Genomic DNA, 12,982 nt, shown 5'->3' on the forward strand with positions numbered 1-12,982 from the left:
TATCGCATCGGATCCAAAGTCAAACACAAAGAGAGGATAAATCCTTCGCGAGCTTCTATTGTCACTATCTTATGTCCAGGCTCCAGCAACCATCTCAGGAAGCAGAATTGGTGGAAACTGCGCCGCAATTTGAGACCGAAAATTATCCTCATCCACATATTTACAGTCCAAGAGTTATGTGTACAAGTGGATAAATTTGGCAATTAGCGAAGCCGCTTGGTTGCCCGTAAGATCGCAGAGATACAGAGTCCGAAGCCCCATCTCTCAAAAGTGGAGCTTCAATATTTGTCGACGGACTTTCAAGGTTGATTTTGTCAAATTTTGAGGTTTTTGGAGTATTTCTCCCATCTATCTCCACTCCGCCCATAAAACGACGATAAAACCTTGGGAAGATTGCGATTGTATAATAGTTTTATTGGTAATAATGATCGCGCCAGTTTGGCATGCATAACCATACTGTAAGATCCTAGCATCAATTGATAACCTTCCCTGCGAGTTGGTGCTTAAGAATACACCTAAAGTCTTTCCTGCTTGTCCTAAGAGGCGATAAAAGGGATAGAAATTTGTGGCCCGCAACCTGCAAATTTTGAAAATGACGGCTACCGCAAGGCGCGCTCTCTTCACCTGGGAGCCGGTTTCTAATAGGTTTCTAACTGCAAGATCCCGATCAGATTAAAGAACATCACAATTATACAATGCTATGCACGACCGGACACTTCCGATATAGTGAATAATGATGCTTTCTACGAGGAATTTAACGCTGTTCAGGGGAAGCCTCCAAAAGATGAGATTGTGTTCGTGATGGGTGATCTGAATGCCAGAATGGGATTTGACAACACCTTGCTCGGGTAAATGATGGGGAAAAACAGTCTTGGCGACCGCAACAGTAATGATGGGAGGTTCGTCGATTTCTGTAACTTTCACCGCCTCGTCATTGGTGACACACTGTTCAAGCACAGAACCTACCATAAGGTCAGTTGGGCTTCAGCTCACTGACTCTGTACGAGAAATCAGATCGACCATTCCGCGATTAGGGCTAGATTTAGGAGTTGTATCCTGGGTGTGCATAACAAAAGAGGCACTGACATCGACTTCGAAAGGGATTATCATCTGACGGTCGCTTACATTCTTTTGCGTGTTGGTCCGCCAATTCTTGCCCATCTCTACGCAGGAGGGGAATTCCGAAGAAACTAATAGCTATTATCAGAGTGGCATATGATGGAGAATTTCGAGGTCCAAAGCGGACTCCACTAGGATTGCATGCTGACACCGATATGCGTGAAGGAGCGAAATGGACTACGGAATCTACTACTATGACTACGCTGATGATATCTGTTTGCTGTCTCACCGATTCATGATGGACTTTGGCTAAATGGCTCTGAATTTTGAACTCGAGACAAGTAGATTTGAATTAAGGATAAACCCTATTTGCCTTAATGGGCAGAGAATTGGAGATGTCAATCAATTTGTATATCTAGGAAATGTGGTTTCTACGGACGGTGGCACCGAACTAGATGCCATCCCACGCATTAACAATGCTAGATTCGCTTTCGCAGGTAGGTAGGTATCAGTGGGCGCTCCGAGGAGCCCAATTAGCGCTTTGGTGCGCCGTTTTGATGCCACAAACTCGTAAGACCGTGACTGTTGTTATAGGAACAGGGAAGCAGAGTCCAGCTGGCTCGAATCTTCAGAGCCAGCCCGTAGCATTCACGAAGGAAAGCAGCTCTCCGACCCTGCAGCTAGAAATCTCACTGAGGTCCCCAAAGAATGGTTTACCCAGTGTCCGCAGCCTGACTCGAGCCAGAGCCGGGCAATCGCAGAGAAAGTGCATGAGGGTTTCCCTTCCTACTCCGCAGCTTCGGCAATGCGAGTTGTAGGGTAAGTCGAGCCTAGCGGCATGGTCCCCTATGGGCCAGTGCCCCGTGCAGACCGCCGTAATCTTGAATGCATTTGCACGCGTCTGGCACAGGAGCTCTCGTGATCGGGCTATGTTATAAGCGGGCCAAATTCTCCTTGATTTGGCACAGCTTGTAAGCCTTCGCCATCTCAGGCCCGCCGCTGCTAGGTAGTGCGAGTAGACTCGGCCCCCGACAGCCGCCAGCGGAACGCCGACTGCATTCCCCGAGGGACTGCCAAGAGCAGAGCCTTGCCTGGCCAATCCGTCAGCCCGCTCATTCCCCTCTATGTTCCTATACCCGGGAACCCAGAGGAGAGTGATCTTGAGCGTGCCGCCCAGATGGTTGAGCGTGTCTCTGCACTGCCCCACCAACCGGGAAGATGTCGTCGTTGAGTACAAGGCCTTGATGGCCGCTTGGCTGTCGGTCAGAATGGCTATGTTACGCTCTACCCATCGACAGACTTCCAATATCGCCTAGAATACACTGGTGAAACCTGGGAGACCATACGACTTGGATACACCGTGTGTATTCGAGAAAACCCCCGCGCCGACTCCATAGGCCATCTTTGATCCGTCCGTAAAGAATACCGTGTACAGTTTCTCGTGAAGTCCAACTTGCTTTCGCAGGCTTGTCTAAAATCTGGAAATACAGTTATCTCAACACAAAGATCAAATTGAGACTGTTCAGTTCTAGGATTCTTTCTGTGTTGCTATATTAAAGTAGCACATGGTCAATGAATTCCACTGTTACTGAAAAGCTCCAAGCCTTCGTCAACACCCGTCTGCGCCGTATTATTGGAGTATGCTGGCCTTACACGATCTCGAAATAAAAACTCGGTGGGCGCACAGGCCTGACACTCGTACGCACTGTGATCGGAAGGCGGAAGTGTCAGTGGATAGGTCACACATTAAGGGGGGCCGGCAGTTGCATTACTGTCTATGCCATTTAATGGAATCCACTCTCCCAAGATGGCCGACGGATGGATCGCAGAACAGAAGAGAAGAAATGCAGCGATCACAGGAAATTGTGGGGAGGGTAACCGCGAATGATGACCCGTAGGTGTGGTTGGCCCCACCAAAGGGTAAATGGCAACCGTACATATATATCAACTGGTGACCAGGAATCGACGCCAACTAAATCTTCCAGATATTCATAGACCCACAAATCGAAAAGCGGGACGGTTCTAGCCCGGATGAATGAGTGACCTCTCATGGTAGACCTAAGGGCCAACCTGTAGAGACATTACCAGGGATTAACTTGAAAGATCAATCATTCAATAGAAAGGCCCGTTTCCATTTGTCGAGCGGATGAACGCTTTATGGGGTGGAATGATTTTGTCGTTCAAGATGGCAGGGAGTGGAAGAAAGGTACAAGTGAAATATATCCGACATATCGACATAGACAATGTTGTTTGTCACTGATTTTGTCACAACTTCATCCACTTTCCCCATATTCCCTGAAATTATCACAGACTCTGGTTCAAGCGTTTCAGAATAGGATAGGGTCTTCAATGCCGTGAAAAGCACTTGATGAGACTTTTCATTATACCGACGGCAATGCCATCGAAATTCTTTTTGCAGTAGCTGAAAACATTACGCTTAATTGCATGGAACTTAAATTATGATGACTCCCGGAATGGGTTTTCCTTTTGCAACTTTGAAAATGGATAGAGATACATCCGACAAAGGCTTAAGTGGTAGTAAGAGAAGAGAGCGATGATTACAAGTCCCGCATGCAGACATTTGACTAGTAGAGCCCTGGCTATGTTTCCCCAAACAATGCATGCTTTTATCATTTTGAGCCCTCCCAGATTCAACCACATAATAGAGATCTGTAGTCTTCTATTCGACTATTAACATCGTGGAATTTATGTCCTCCATCTATCGACAAAAAGGGGGGGGGGTTGTCAAGGTTCACCTTCATACCAAAATATGATGCTTGTTCAGAAAAGATGGACTATCTGATACAAAACTCCACACTTTAGCCCCCAGAGGATTCCTTGGTTACTATTAGCAAGTCAGCATTTCTTCCACTTCTGTAAACAGCTTGCAACCACCAAACCCCAGAAGTAATTTACACTTTGAGGCTCATTATCTCTTCCTTTCTATCTTTATGAAAATTTCAAATTCGTCTTTCTAATAGCACTTAAAGATACACATTTCCTTGAACCTACAACCATTACACAAACAATCGACTCCAAGTTATTCTAATCAGCTAAAGTATTTCACCGTCGAGGAAGCATCCTTCCTCTTCCTCTGCATCTGATAAATTGCGAAAATCTACAAGAAATCTTTACATTTATATATTCCACAATTCGACCGGAAGAAATCTTTCAAAGTTAAAGTTTCCCGCCCAAGTAATTTGCATTAGACGATAAAAGATACAAGCAACGATTGAAAATAGAAGCGAAAAGAAAAAGGGACATCGGAGGGAGAGACAGCTCCAAGCACCTGATAAATTTTACGCCCTAAAGGTTAAAGATGGGTTCACTGGAATGCAATAAACAGTTTTGTTTCGTATAGTGGAAGATTGTTATCTTCACCTCGAGAAGTTTCTGCAGAATTTACTTTAGTTAGTGCACGAATGGCGATAAGATGCTCTTAGGAGAGTTAGGGAGAGAAAGTTTTGAGTTAAATCCTATTGGCAACAATCTTAAGGACTTTTAGGGAAATTTTCAAGATATTTTAGCAAAATGATGTACTTAGAGTTTGTAGTCCAAAAATGTGATATTTTGAACATTGCATTCTAGAGGATTCCGCTCATCTGCTCCCTTTATGGAGAGAGGCATGATCCAAGGCCTAATATGAACTTGTCAATTTTGTCACTTGATAGATCATCGGTTATCCCAGACATTCATAAGTACTCTGGCTTCGGCTATGGATCAATTCTGATTCTCATCTATTCTAATTTTAATTCTAAATTGCTTCGGTTCTGTTGAAGGAAATATGTATGATACATATGACCACATGGGGGCTGTTGCCACCGTTCCCACTCGCATTGCATCAACGCTGATCGCGTCGTGACCCAACATGTGAAATGTTTAACAACATTCCAAGTGTGCGGGGCCTGTCGTGTTACATCATCGCCAGAGAACACATTGTCGAATAAACAACGCCGCTACAATCTACAAACTACAACCAGCGATTCCCCTGCACCTTCCTTCACCCAAATTGGGAATTTTTAATGCTAAGGACCAGGGTTGCAATCTGAATTGAACTATGAGCCCAGCAACTGGCAGAGTCGGGATTTTTGAGGCATACACCATTGAAAAGCGCATCGAGATATCTGCAGAGACCGCCAAAGTGATACCCCCAGTTGAATAGTGAAACTAGGACCCAGCTTAGAAAAGTCAATAAGCCGCTTTGCGCTTTAATATTTTGGGATCAAATTCTAGTTCGGCCGACAATACTCGCTGATCTCACACGCCAAAGGAGCCTTACCAAAGCCGGTTTCGCTTGATTCACCTAAAAACTCGAACATACAATCTCAGCCGCTAAAAACAGATTTAAAACGAAGCGAGCAAGATGACGCCCCAAATCCCCAACGAAAACAACATCTCAAAAGACTTGATCGCATCGATCTTGCTGAGCATACCCCGAGACCCTGCATAAAAAACTCTCTTAGTTGCCTTGAAATACTTGAAGCGGCCAGAATGCAATCATGTTCTGACGGTATTGGGTTTCACACCGCCAGCATCCAACGCTAAAAGTATCTGGTAACTGAATGAATGAGGCAGAATGGCATTCGTGATCATCTGAGGATCAGCTGAATTTCGCGATCTCAACCACTTCGCTCCGGCTAAGGCAGCTTTTAAACGCATACGCGTGCGCGCCAAGCATGAAATTAAAAACGACACAACCAGCTAAGCGCTCGTTTTCACATTTATGCATATAATTAGAAAGAAGAAAAAACCAGCGGAGAACGAGAGAACCCGGCATGATCAGCGGAAAGATAAACGAGCAAAAGCTGCTTGACGAGTCTGTTCGCAAAAGGAAAAACAGCCCAAAGTATCTAGAGAGGAAAGATGCGAGTATCTAGATACATGTTCCTATAAGCAGGCTGATGAAAAACGAATGTGAGCAGCCCAGGGGCACGGAATCCCACATGATCGGGGCTTTCTGGAATGAGTCAATTTTGCGTGCTCAGAGTTGGAACCAATAGGATCGCTTCGCGGCTGAAAGTAGCTTATTTTTGCATAAAGATTGGCCTGGTGGAATCAGTTAGCTCACGGCTATAGTTTCTAGTGTATCAGATGCTTTCCATTCAGTTTCTATAGGGTGAGGCGGAGCAACAATTGTAAAACCGACGGGAACTGTCTTTTTATTGGATATTGATAAAGATAGGACCGACTATTGGTGGAGTTAAGTGGGAGCTAAAGTAGCTTGTATTCGTGGACTTGAGCTTCCTTTGATAGCGATCTAGATTTAAAGTATCTGAAGTTGATATGAATGTAGGCATGATTTTCGGGGACAGTTCGAAATTTGTATTTAATGAAGGTGACGATACATATAACGTTTATTCAAACTTGAGCTTCAAGGGAGAAACAACAAGGAAACTATGAAAAAACTGGTTGATTTCGCTGTTGACACCTCGATATTCTTACAGAGGAAGGCATAGTTCGAAGGCAACTATAGAAAATCACAACAGAAACACTTCCGGGATCATATATCGTTCTTAATAAGATCCCCCTTGCTAAGATGAAATACCGTCGGAAGTACACATACATGACGAACAAAAACAATTCCGATTAAGGATTGCTATGAATATCAGTTCACACCATAAGCATTCATATTGTTATAAATGGCGCCCAACGTGGGGCACCAATCCAAGACCCTGAGATTAAGACTCTCAAGCTAGCTCAGTCGGCTAGACAGATCCAGATGTTGAGATATTCATTTCATCTTTATCTGACGAGCGAAAAGTGAAGTTAGGAGCCAGAAAAAACACAAACAAGTGGCTCAGACAGTACTTCTCCTCCCTCAACGATATCTGGGAGGATACGCGACCAACCGGGAAAGGATCTCTGAGCTGCCATCGTTCAAAAAGTTTTTCCTCTAGCTTCCAGAAAAAGAGCGTAATAATGCTGATGTTTTCAAACAACTTGGTGTCCAGAACAACCTTAACACCTTCACGTGGATGCTGCTAGGCAGCAAACTAGGAGAGAGAGCGAATAGGAACTTTCCTTACTTTCGACATTTCTGAACCAAATATTTAGAAGGTTCGGGAAAAAAACGGGCTGCTGGTTTTACTATGGGCTTGGGACTGTCATGTTCTAAGTGTCGCCTACTAAAACTATTGAAGAAGACGCGCAGCCCACGGCAACTTCATCTGAACCGTAGATGATGTGTCAGAATTCTTAAATAAATTTGCAGCTTTTTGAAGCGCTGACTGCGCTTATCAGTCGTCGCATCAACAGCTGCATACCTCATACAAGAACCATGGGTTGTTGGTAAGGAAGAACTTGAACTTCTGACATGCTGACCTGTTGTATGTCAATGGAAGTGATATATGTCGCTCCTATAAGGTGGTCTCAAAAGACCTCCAGGTCAACTTAAAATTTATGAAAGAGTAAGGAAGGAGGAAGAGTTGAAGGCGTTTAGGCGAAGTATGAAAATGCGTCACTCATCGTTGCGACCAACGAAATTGGTAGCAAGGGCTGAAACACCCGACTGGACACCGGGATGCGCACGCCCAAATAAAAAGTAAGTCTGACAAAGTGACTGCATATGACAGGAATGGCATCTACATTACCCCGTAGTGTTTCTGTTCCGGAAAAGAAAACCCAGAGAAAATCGCTGAAACTGAACAGCTAGGTTCGGACATAAGCCGAGTAGGAACGCAGCCCACAATCCTTGCAATGGTCGAAGAGGAAAGGCTTATCAGATAATGTGCATCAGTTGTAAAGCGCATGTAGCCTGGAATCTTCCTCCAGAAGAGCGAATGTGTAAAAACCAGAGCTGATGGAATTGGAAGAAGCCTTGGGCCGCATATTTTCTATAGGCGGACATGAGAAGCAACGGAAGACGCGCGAAAAACAGAAACAACCGCGCTTTCCACTGGGAAACCCATAAGCGGAAAAAAAGGAAAACGCGACTGAAGGAGACTTTATCCAAGTAGGATTCAAAAAAAAAAGAAGTTAAAGAAGGACACAAGGAGAAAACACGCAATGCAGATCGTCTGCCCAAAGTCAAAGCGGTTACGAATGATGAACCACCAAAGTAAAAGACGAAGAAACGAAAAAGGGCCAAAACGTCGGTACCGCTCATTAAACCATCGGAAGGCAAGATATTGGCGGAAGTTCTTAGCGAGATCCACTATAAGATCAAGCCCGCATACAGTGCGGCAGAAGTGCCTTGGATACCGAAAACGAAGGGTGGCGCCGTCCCCTTGTATTAACCCCGAAAATAACTAACAAGAGTACATTTTGCGGTCAAGAGACTACCGGCAGTTGTTGGTTCTAGTCTAGAGCCTGTGGCTCTCTTCGGAGATCGTGATCGAAGTGCAAAAGGGCATTAAGTGTAAACGTCCACAGGTAACCATAGCTATTACCCCTTCAAATTCTTGCAGCAAAAAACTCGCTATGGTGGACGTTGCGAGCAGTATGCAGAAACTCCTCAACACCAGAGTTGGACGAGAAAATGCAGGTAGCTCTCATAAAATATTATAGGTGTTTCGAATATGGGTACACGTCTAGAACTTGTTGAAGATCTAACAGATAGCAGGATAGCATGCCGTAGAAATAAATTAACATGCACCGGAGAGCAACCGTTTAGGAGTTCCTAGTGCAGCTCGCTCCGGAGGTAAAAGCTCATCTAGTCCTAAATAGCGAGCAGTGCCGGAACAAGGACCCAGCTTCAACCAAAAAAAAATATATTAACTCGTGTTCCACCATCGTCCAGACCTACTATTCGGCGCGTTCAACGCTTGCTGGAAGGAGGGCACTTTTCCTTGTAGCTGAAAGGTGGCGAGGCTCGTGCTGATCAGTAAAGGGGAAGGAGACTGTCTACCACTGCGTATGCGCGACACAGCCGGAAAAGTTCTCAAAAAGCTTATCAGAAGTACCCACGCGGTCTTAAGTTGGTGAGTGACGAACGTTGGGTACCCTATATCTACATTGTGTGCATCTCGGTCCGTTCTGTTTTATGGTACGGAGGTACGGCCTGATGTCCTTGGCAAGGACATAGACATAGATAAAGGTTCTTAGAAAATCAAAGGCAAGTTGGTTGATTAGCTGATGGTTTTGAAGTGGCTTGAAAATAATGAACAGAAACAAGATGGAACAGATGGTTCAATGCCTAACGTGAAGACAGCGTTTGGTGTCCTGTTGACAGCCCAATCAACAGCCGAAATGGAAAATTACTATGTCGAGGTTGTTTCGTCTCTACACGAAGCTTCGTCAAATGGGAACTGAATCATCAGGAGCTGGACCAAGAGTACAGAAATTTTAAGGGGCTTGAGGCAAATATGAACTCATGGGACGCTGCATACACGATAATTATGGACAACATATGAAGAGTGACCCAAAGAGCATGGGGATGCGGTGAAGAATGAGTTTGGGTGAACCCATTGTTCGCCACCGGAGTCAGTTTGCGAAGTTGTGATGTTGTGAGAGTTTTTTAGTATAACTACTTTTCCATTTCGTCGCAAACGTGATGACAGATTGTTGACACCAACGCGCGGCTGTGCAATTTTGTTTTTTGTTAAGGAAATCGACCGCGGAAACTATCGTAATGCTTAAGACTACTTATGGGGATGCTGCACTAAGTAAAGTCAGACTTAACGAGTGGTTTTCGCGTTTTAAAAGTGAAGAAATGTCAGTTGAAAAACAACCCCGTCCAGAACGGTCCTCAACCTCAAGCAATGATGAAAATATCGACAAAATCAATGTCCTTGTACCCCCGTGAAGACGATCGCCGAACCATTGATCAACTCTATGGGCTATCTGGAATATCATAGAGTTCAACTTAGAGGATTTTATCAAAAGATTTCCACTTGATAAGAGTCGCAGTCAAATTTGTCCCTCGCAAGTCTTACAAACGAGCAAGAGCAGCGTCGATCTTAGGCATGTTGTCAGCTTCAAAACCAGGATCTAGCCCGATGTGATTTCTCTTTGTTCTGCAGACTCAAAGAGGACATGAAAGGAAAGCGTTTTGTTACTGTACTGTAAAACAAAAATTTAGAAACGATCTTGAATAATGGAAAGATCATTTGGAGAAGTGCGTTCTGGTCAATAAAGAATACTTTGAAGGTGATCATATTTTATATATGGTTGTCATTTACCCCTTGGTAGGATATAACGCGTCAACAACACCTATATGAACTTCGTGGTCGACCTCCGCGCCGTATGTCGTGAATGTGAAGTCGGCATCCCTGAGCAGGCGCAGCATGCAGGAATCACTTAACCTTACTCTGATATCGGCAGGGGGTAGCAGATTTTCGCCATACACCACTTCCGCGGGGCCGGCCGTGAACTCCTCTCGGTGAACTGTGCAAAAGCCGAGGAGAACGAAAGGTAAGGACTGCGACCACGACGGATCGCCGCAAACCATTAAGGCGACTTTTAGTGTCCGGTGCCAACGTTCCAGACTGCGGACTGCCGGACTGCGGATAGTATGCAGTAGCCCTGTGATGTTTGAAATGAAGGAACTTGCCTAACTCCGAGAAAATAGTAGATTTAAATTGCATTCCCTGGTACGTGATGATTGCGGCTCGGAGGACCTCGACACATGATTGTGCAGTAATGTCAATAAAAGGAATTGCTTTAGCCCACCACGTAAGCCTATCGATGATTGTGAGGCAATACTTGGATACGTGCGAGCCTCGCAAAGGGCCAATGATGTCGAGGTGGATGGTGTGGAAGCGCTTGGTCGACCTAGTGAGTACGCCTACTTCCTTTCTTACGTGCTTCTTGATTTTATTTACACGTCTGGCACGCGATGTACTGTTTGGTCCAAATGTTTAGGACCTTATTCATGGAAGGCCAGAAGTATTTTCCAGACTAACCGGTTGTATGATGCCCGATGCCTGAGTGCGCAAGATCGTATACTGCGGAAAATACTTTCTCGCGAAAATCGGTCGGAATGAATGGTCTAGGTCAATTATCTGAGTTCTCGCAAAGTATGTAATAGTTTGAGGCGAAGATAAGAAACTCCTTGAACTTGTATTTGGAGTTTGCCTTCCGGCTCTAAAGCTCTGTGTCATCTCTCTGCGCCTCGGTGATTCCCATTTAATCGACCGTGGCGGGGACTGTGATCTTCCAGATTTGGAACAAAGCGCCTGCAACGTCGTTGTCTTTTTCAGGTACGTGTTGGATGTCGGAAGTAAACTAGCTGATGAAGCTCAGTTGCCGAAGTTGACGAGGAGACGTTTTCTCGGGCTTTTGTTTAAACTCTAGGACTTTAAAGGGGCCCTAGTATGGTGTGTGCAGTGGCATCCGGGGAGTGTCCACCCTAATTAGGAACTGTATGTCTCGAGGTTCCTGAGGGTGTCGCCCTTCGGCGTCGGTGGTGGCGGCAGTATATTGCGTCGGCGGAAGCAAATTCACCACGGCAATGCAGTCGTGGTTCATGCCTCCGCACAATCCCTAGTGACTAATCTACACTGTGTCAACATAGGTTGAGGCCACAGTACCATGGATTTTATTTGCAGGAAGACGCTCCCTCAACTTCTTCCAACAGTTTCAAACTTAAAGTATCTTTTTTCAGAATTTCAATTCTTTGGGTCGTTTTTCTTCCTAGAGTTATCAGATAGAGTTGCAAAAGGCCCTCCCACGTAGAACCAATTATGGCAATCAAAGCGGGAAATATATCATTCCGAAAAAATCGGCTCCTCTTTGAAATCCCGAGGATCAAAACATCCCGTCGAAAACCCTCTCAAAGGCGAATACGCAGAACGACATGTTTATTTTCTGTATTACTTGGAAAAATTACGTACTTAAAACTGTTCCCCCAGAGTAAATTTCGACCATTTGTTTTTCAAATTTCCTGATTAACATGATTTCCTTCTTTTTCCAGATGAAAGCGAATTGTTTATGTGTGCACTCTACATTGTTGTGAAGCGCAAATGATGGAACAGGTGGATAGAAAGCGTGATTGAAAGCCATCATGCAAGAGATGCAGAAAGCGTATGTAAACATAATTAAGCATGTTTGCATGAGATTGTGATGGGAAAACAAGAACAACTCACTTTTATGTTTTTAGCTTCCTTTTCATGAAAGGAATCCAACTCGTTTCAGTATTCTCGTCCATTGAGGAAGGTGTCTTCGTGGAAGCCTGGGTTGTGATAGATAATCCGTGCGACCTGTAAAGAAATGATAATAAAAACATGTTAGCGTTCCATATCACAATTAAGGTGGATCATAGCAGAAATTTATGGTTCAGATATGAGCGTAAAAATGTGAATTTACATCGCGATAAAGATCAGACTTAAACGCCTTACGTGATTTTGAAAAGCTAATCAAAATTGAAATCTTCCAGGAAATCTTGTATCTTGTGTCCTATACAATCTGTTGAGAAAACTTTTCTTTCGTACCGCTCCGGTATCTGAGATAAGCTTTCGGGTAGGACAATATCGCTCCCAATGGTTGTAGGAAGCAATATTATTGGGTAAGGGAGAGTGCAAATACTATCTTAGTACAGTCCACTAAATGCTATTTATACTTAATAAATGACCTGGGGCCCGCGTAATTAAGTCCTGTAATCGTTGGTAAATCGGAATCTCCTCATCTACTTGTGCCCGATTACCTTGAGTTGCCAGTTGTCTGCGCTGGTGTAGAAACCAAGATGACACCCGCTTCTTCTGACTGATTATCAGGACCACCAAGGTCAGTGATGCAAGGAACATTGCCACAGCCCCGGAGATGAGAGTCCTGTGATGATGGACTCGGTTGTAATGCTCGGTGGAAATCGTATTTGTAGACAGTTCGACAAGTTTGTTGAAAACTTGATGACCAATTCTCGCGATTGCTGGAAAATTTGGCCGGGAATGGTTCTGCTGAGTAAAATTTCCAGGTAAGATTACCTTAGTTAGAATCCCCGTAACCTTCCTTGTTTCATTGGTGATGTCCATGAGGCAAGTCGATTTAT

The 12,982-nt window shown here is 44.5% G+C and overlaps 1 protein-coding gene across 6 annotated transcripts in view; it reads right to left on the bottom strand.

The window, feature by feature from the left end:
• The window catches only part of LOC119659043 (protein winged eye), a 303,312-nt gene that overhangs the window by 84,014 nt on the left and 206,316 nt on the right, over positions 1–12,982 (bottom strand). For all 6 annotated transcript variants that reach the window (XM_038066946.1, XM_038066945.1, XM_038066948.1 and 3 more), the window contains exon 4: positions 12,084–12,197. Coding sequence is in view for 1 of the 6 variants with exons in the window: in XM_038066949.1 (XP_037922877.1) it covers position 12,084 (1 nt within the window). In the remaining 5 variants the exon portion in view is untranslated. The remainder of the gene's footprint in view (positions 1–12,083; positions 12,198–12,982) is intronic.

This window comes from Hermetia illucens, chromosome 6, assembly GCF_905115235.1.
Source record: "Hermetia illucens chromosome 6, iHerIll2.2.curated.20191125, whole genome shotgun sequence".
Classification (NCBI taxonomy): Eukaryota; Metazoa; Arthropoda; class Insecta; order Diptera; family Stratiomyidae; genus Hermetia; species Hermetia illucens.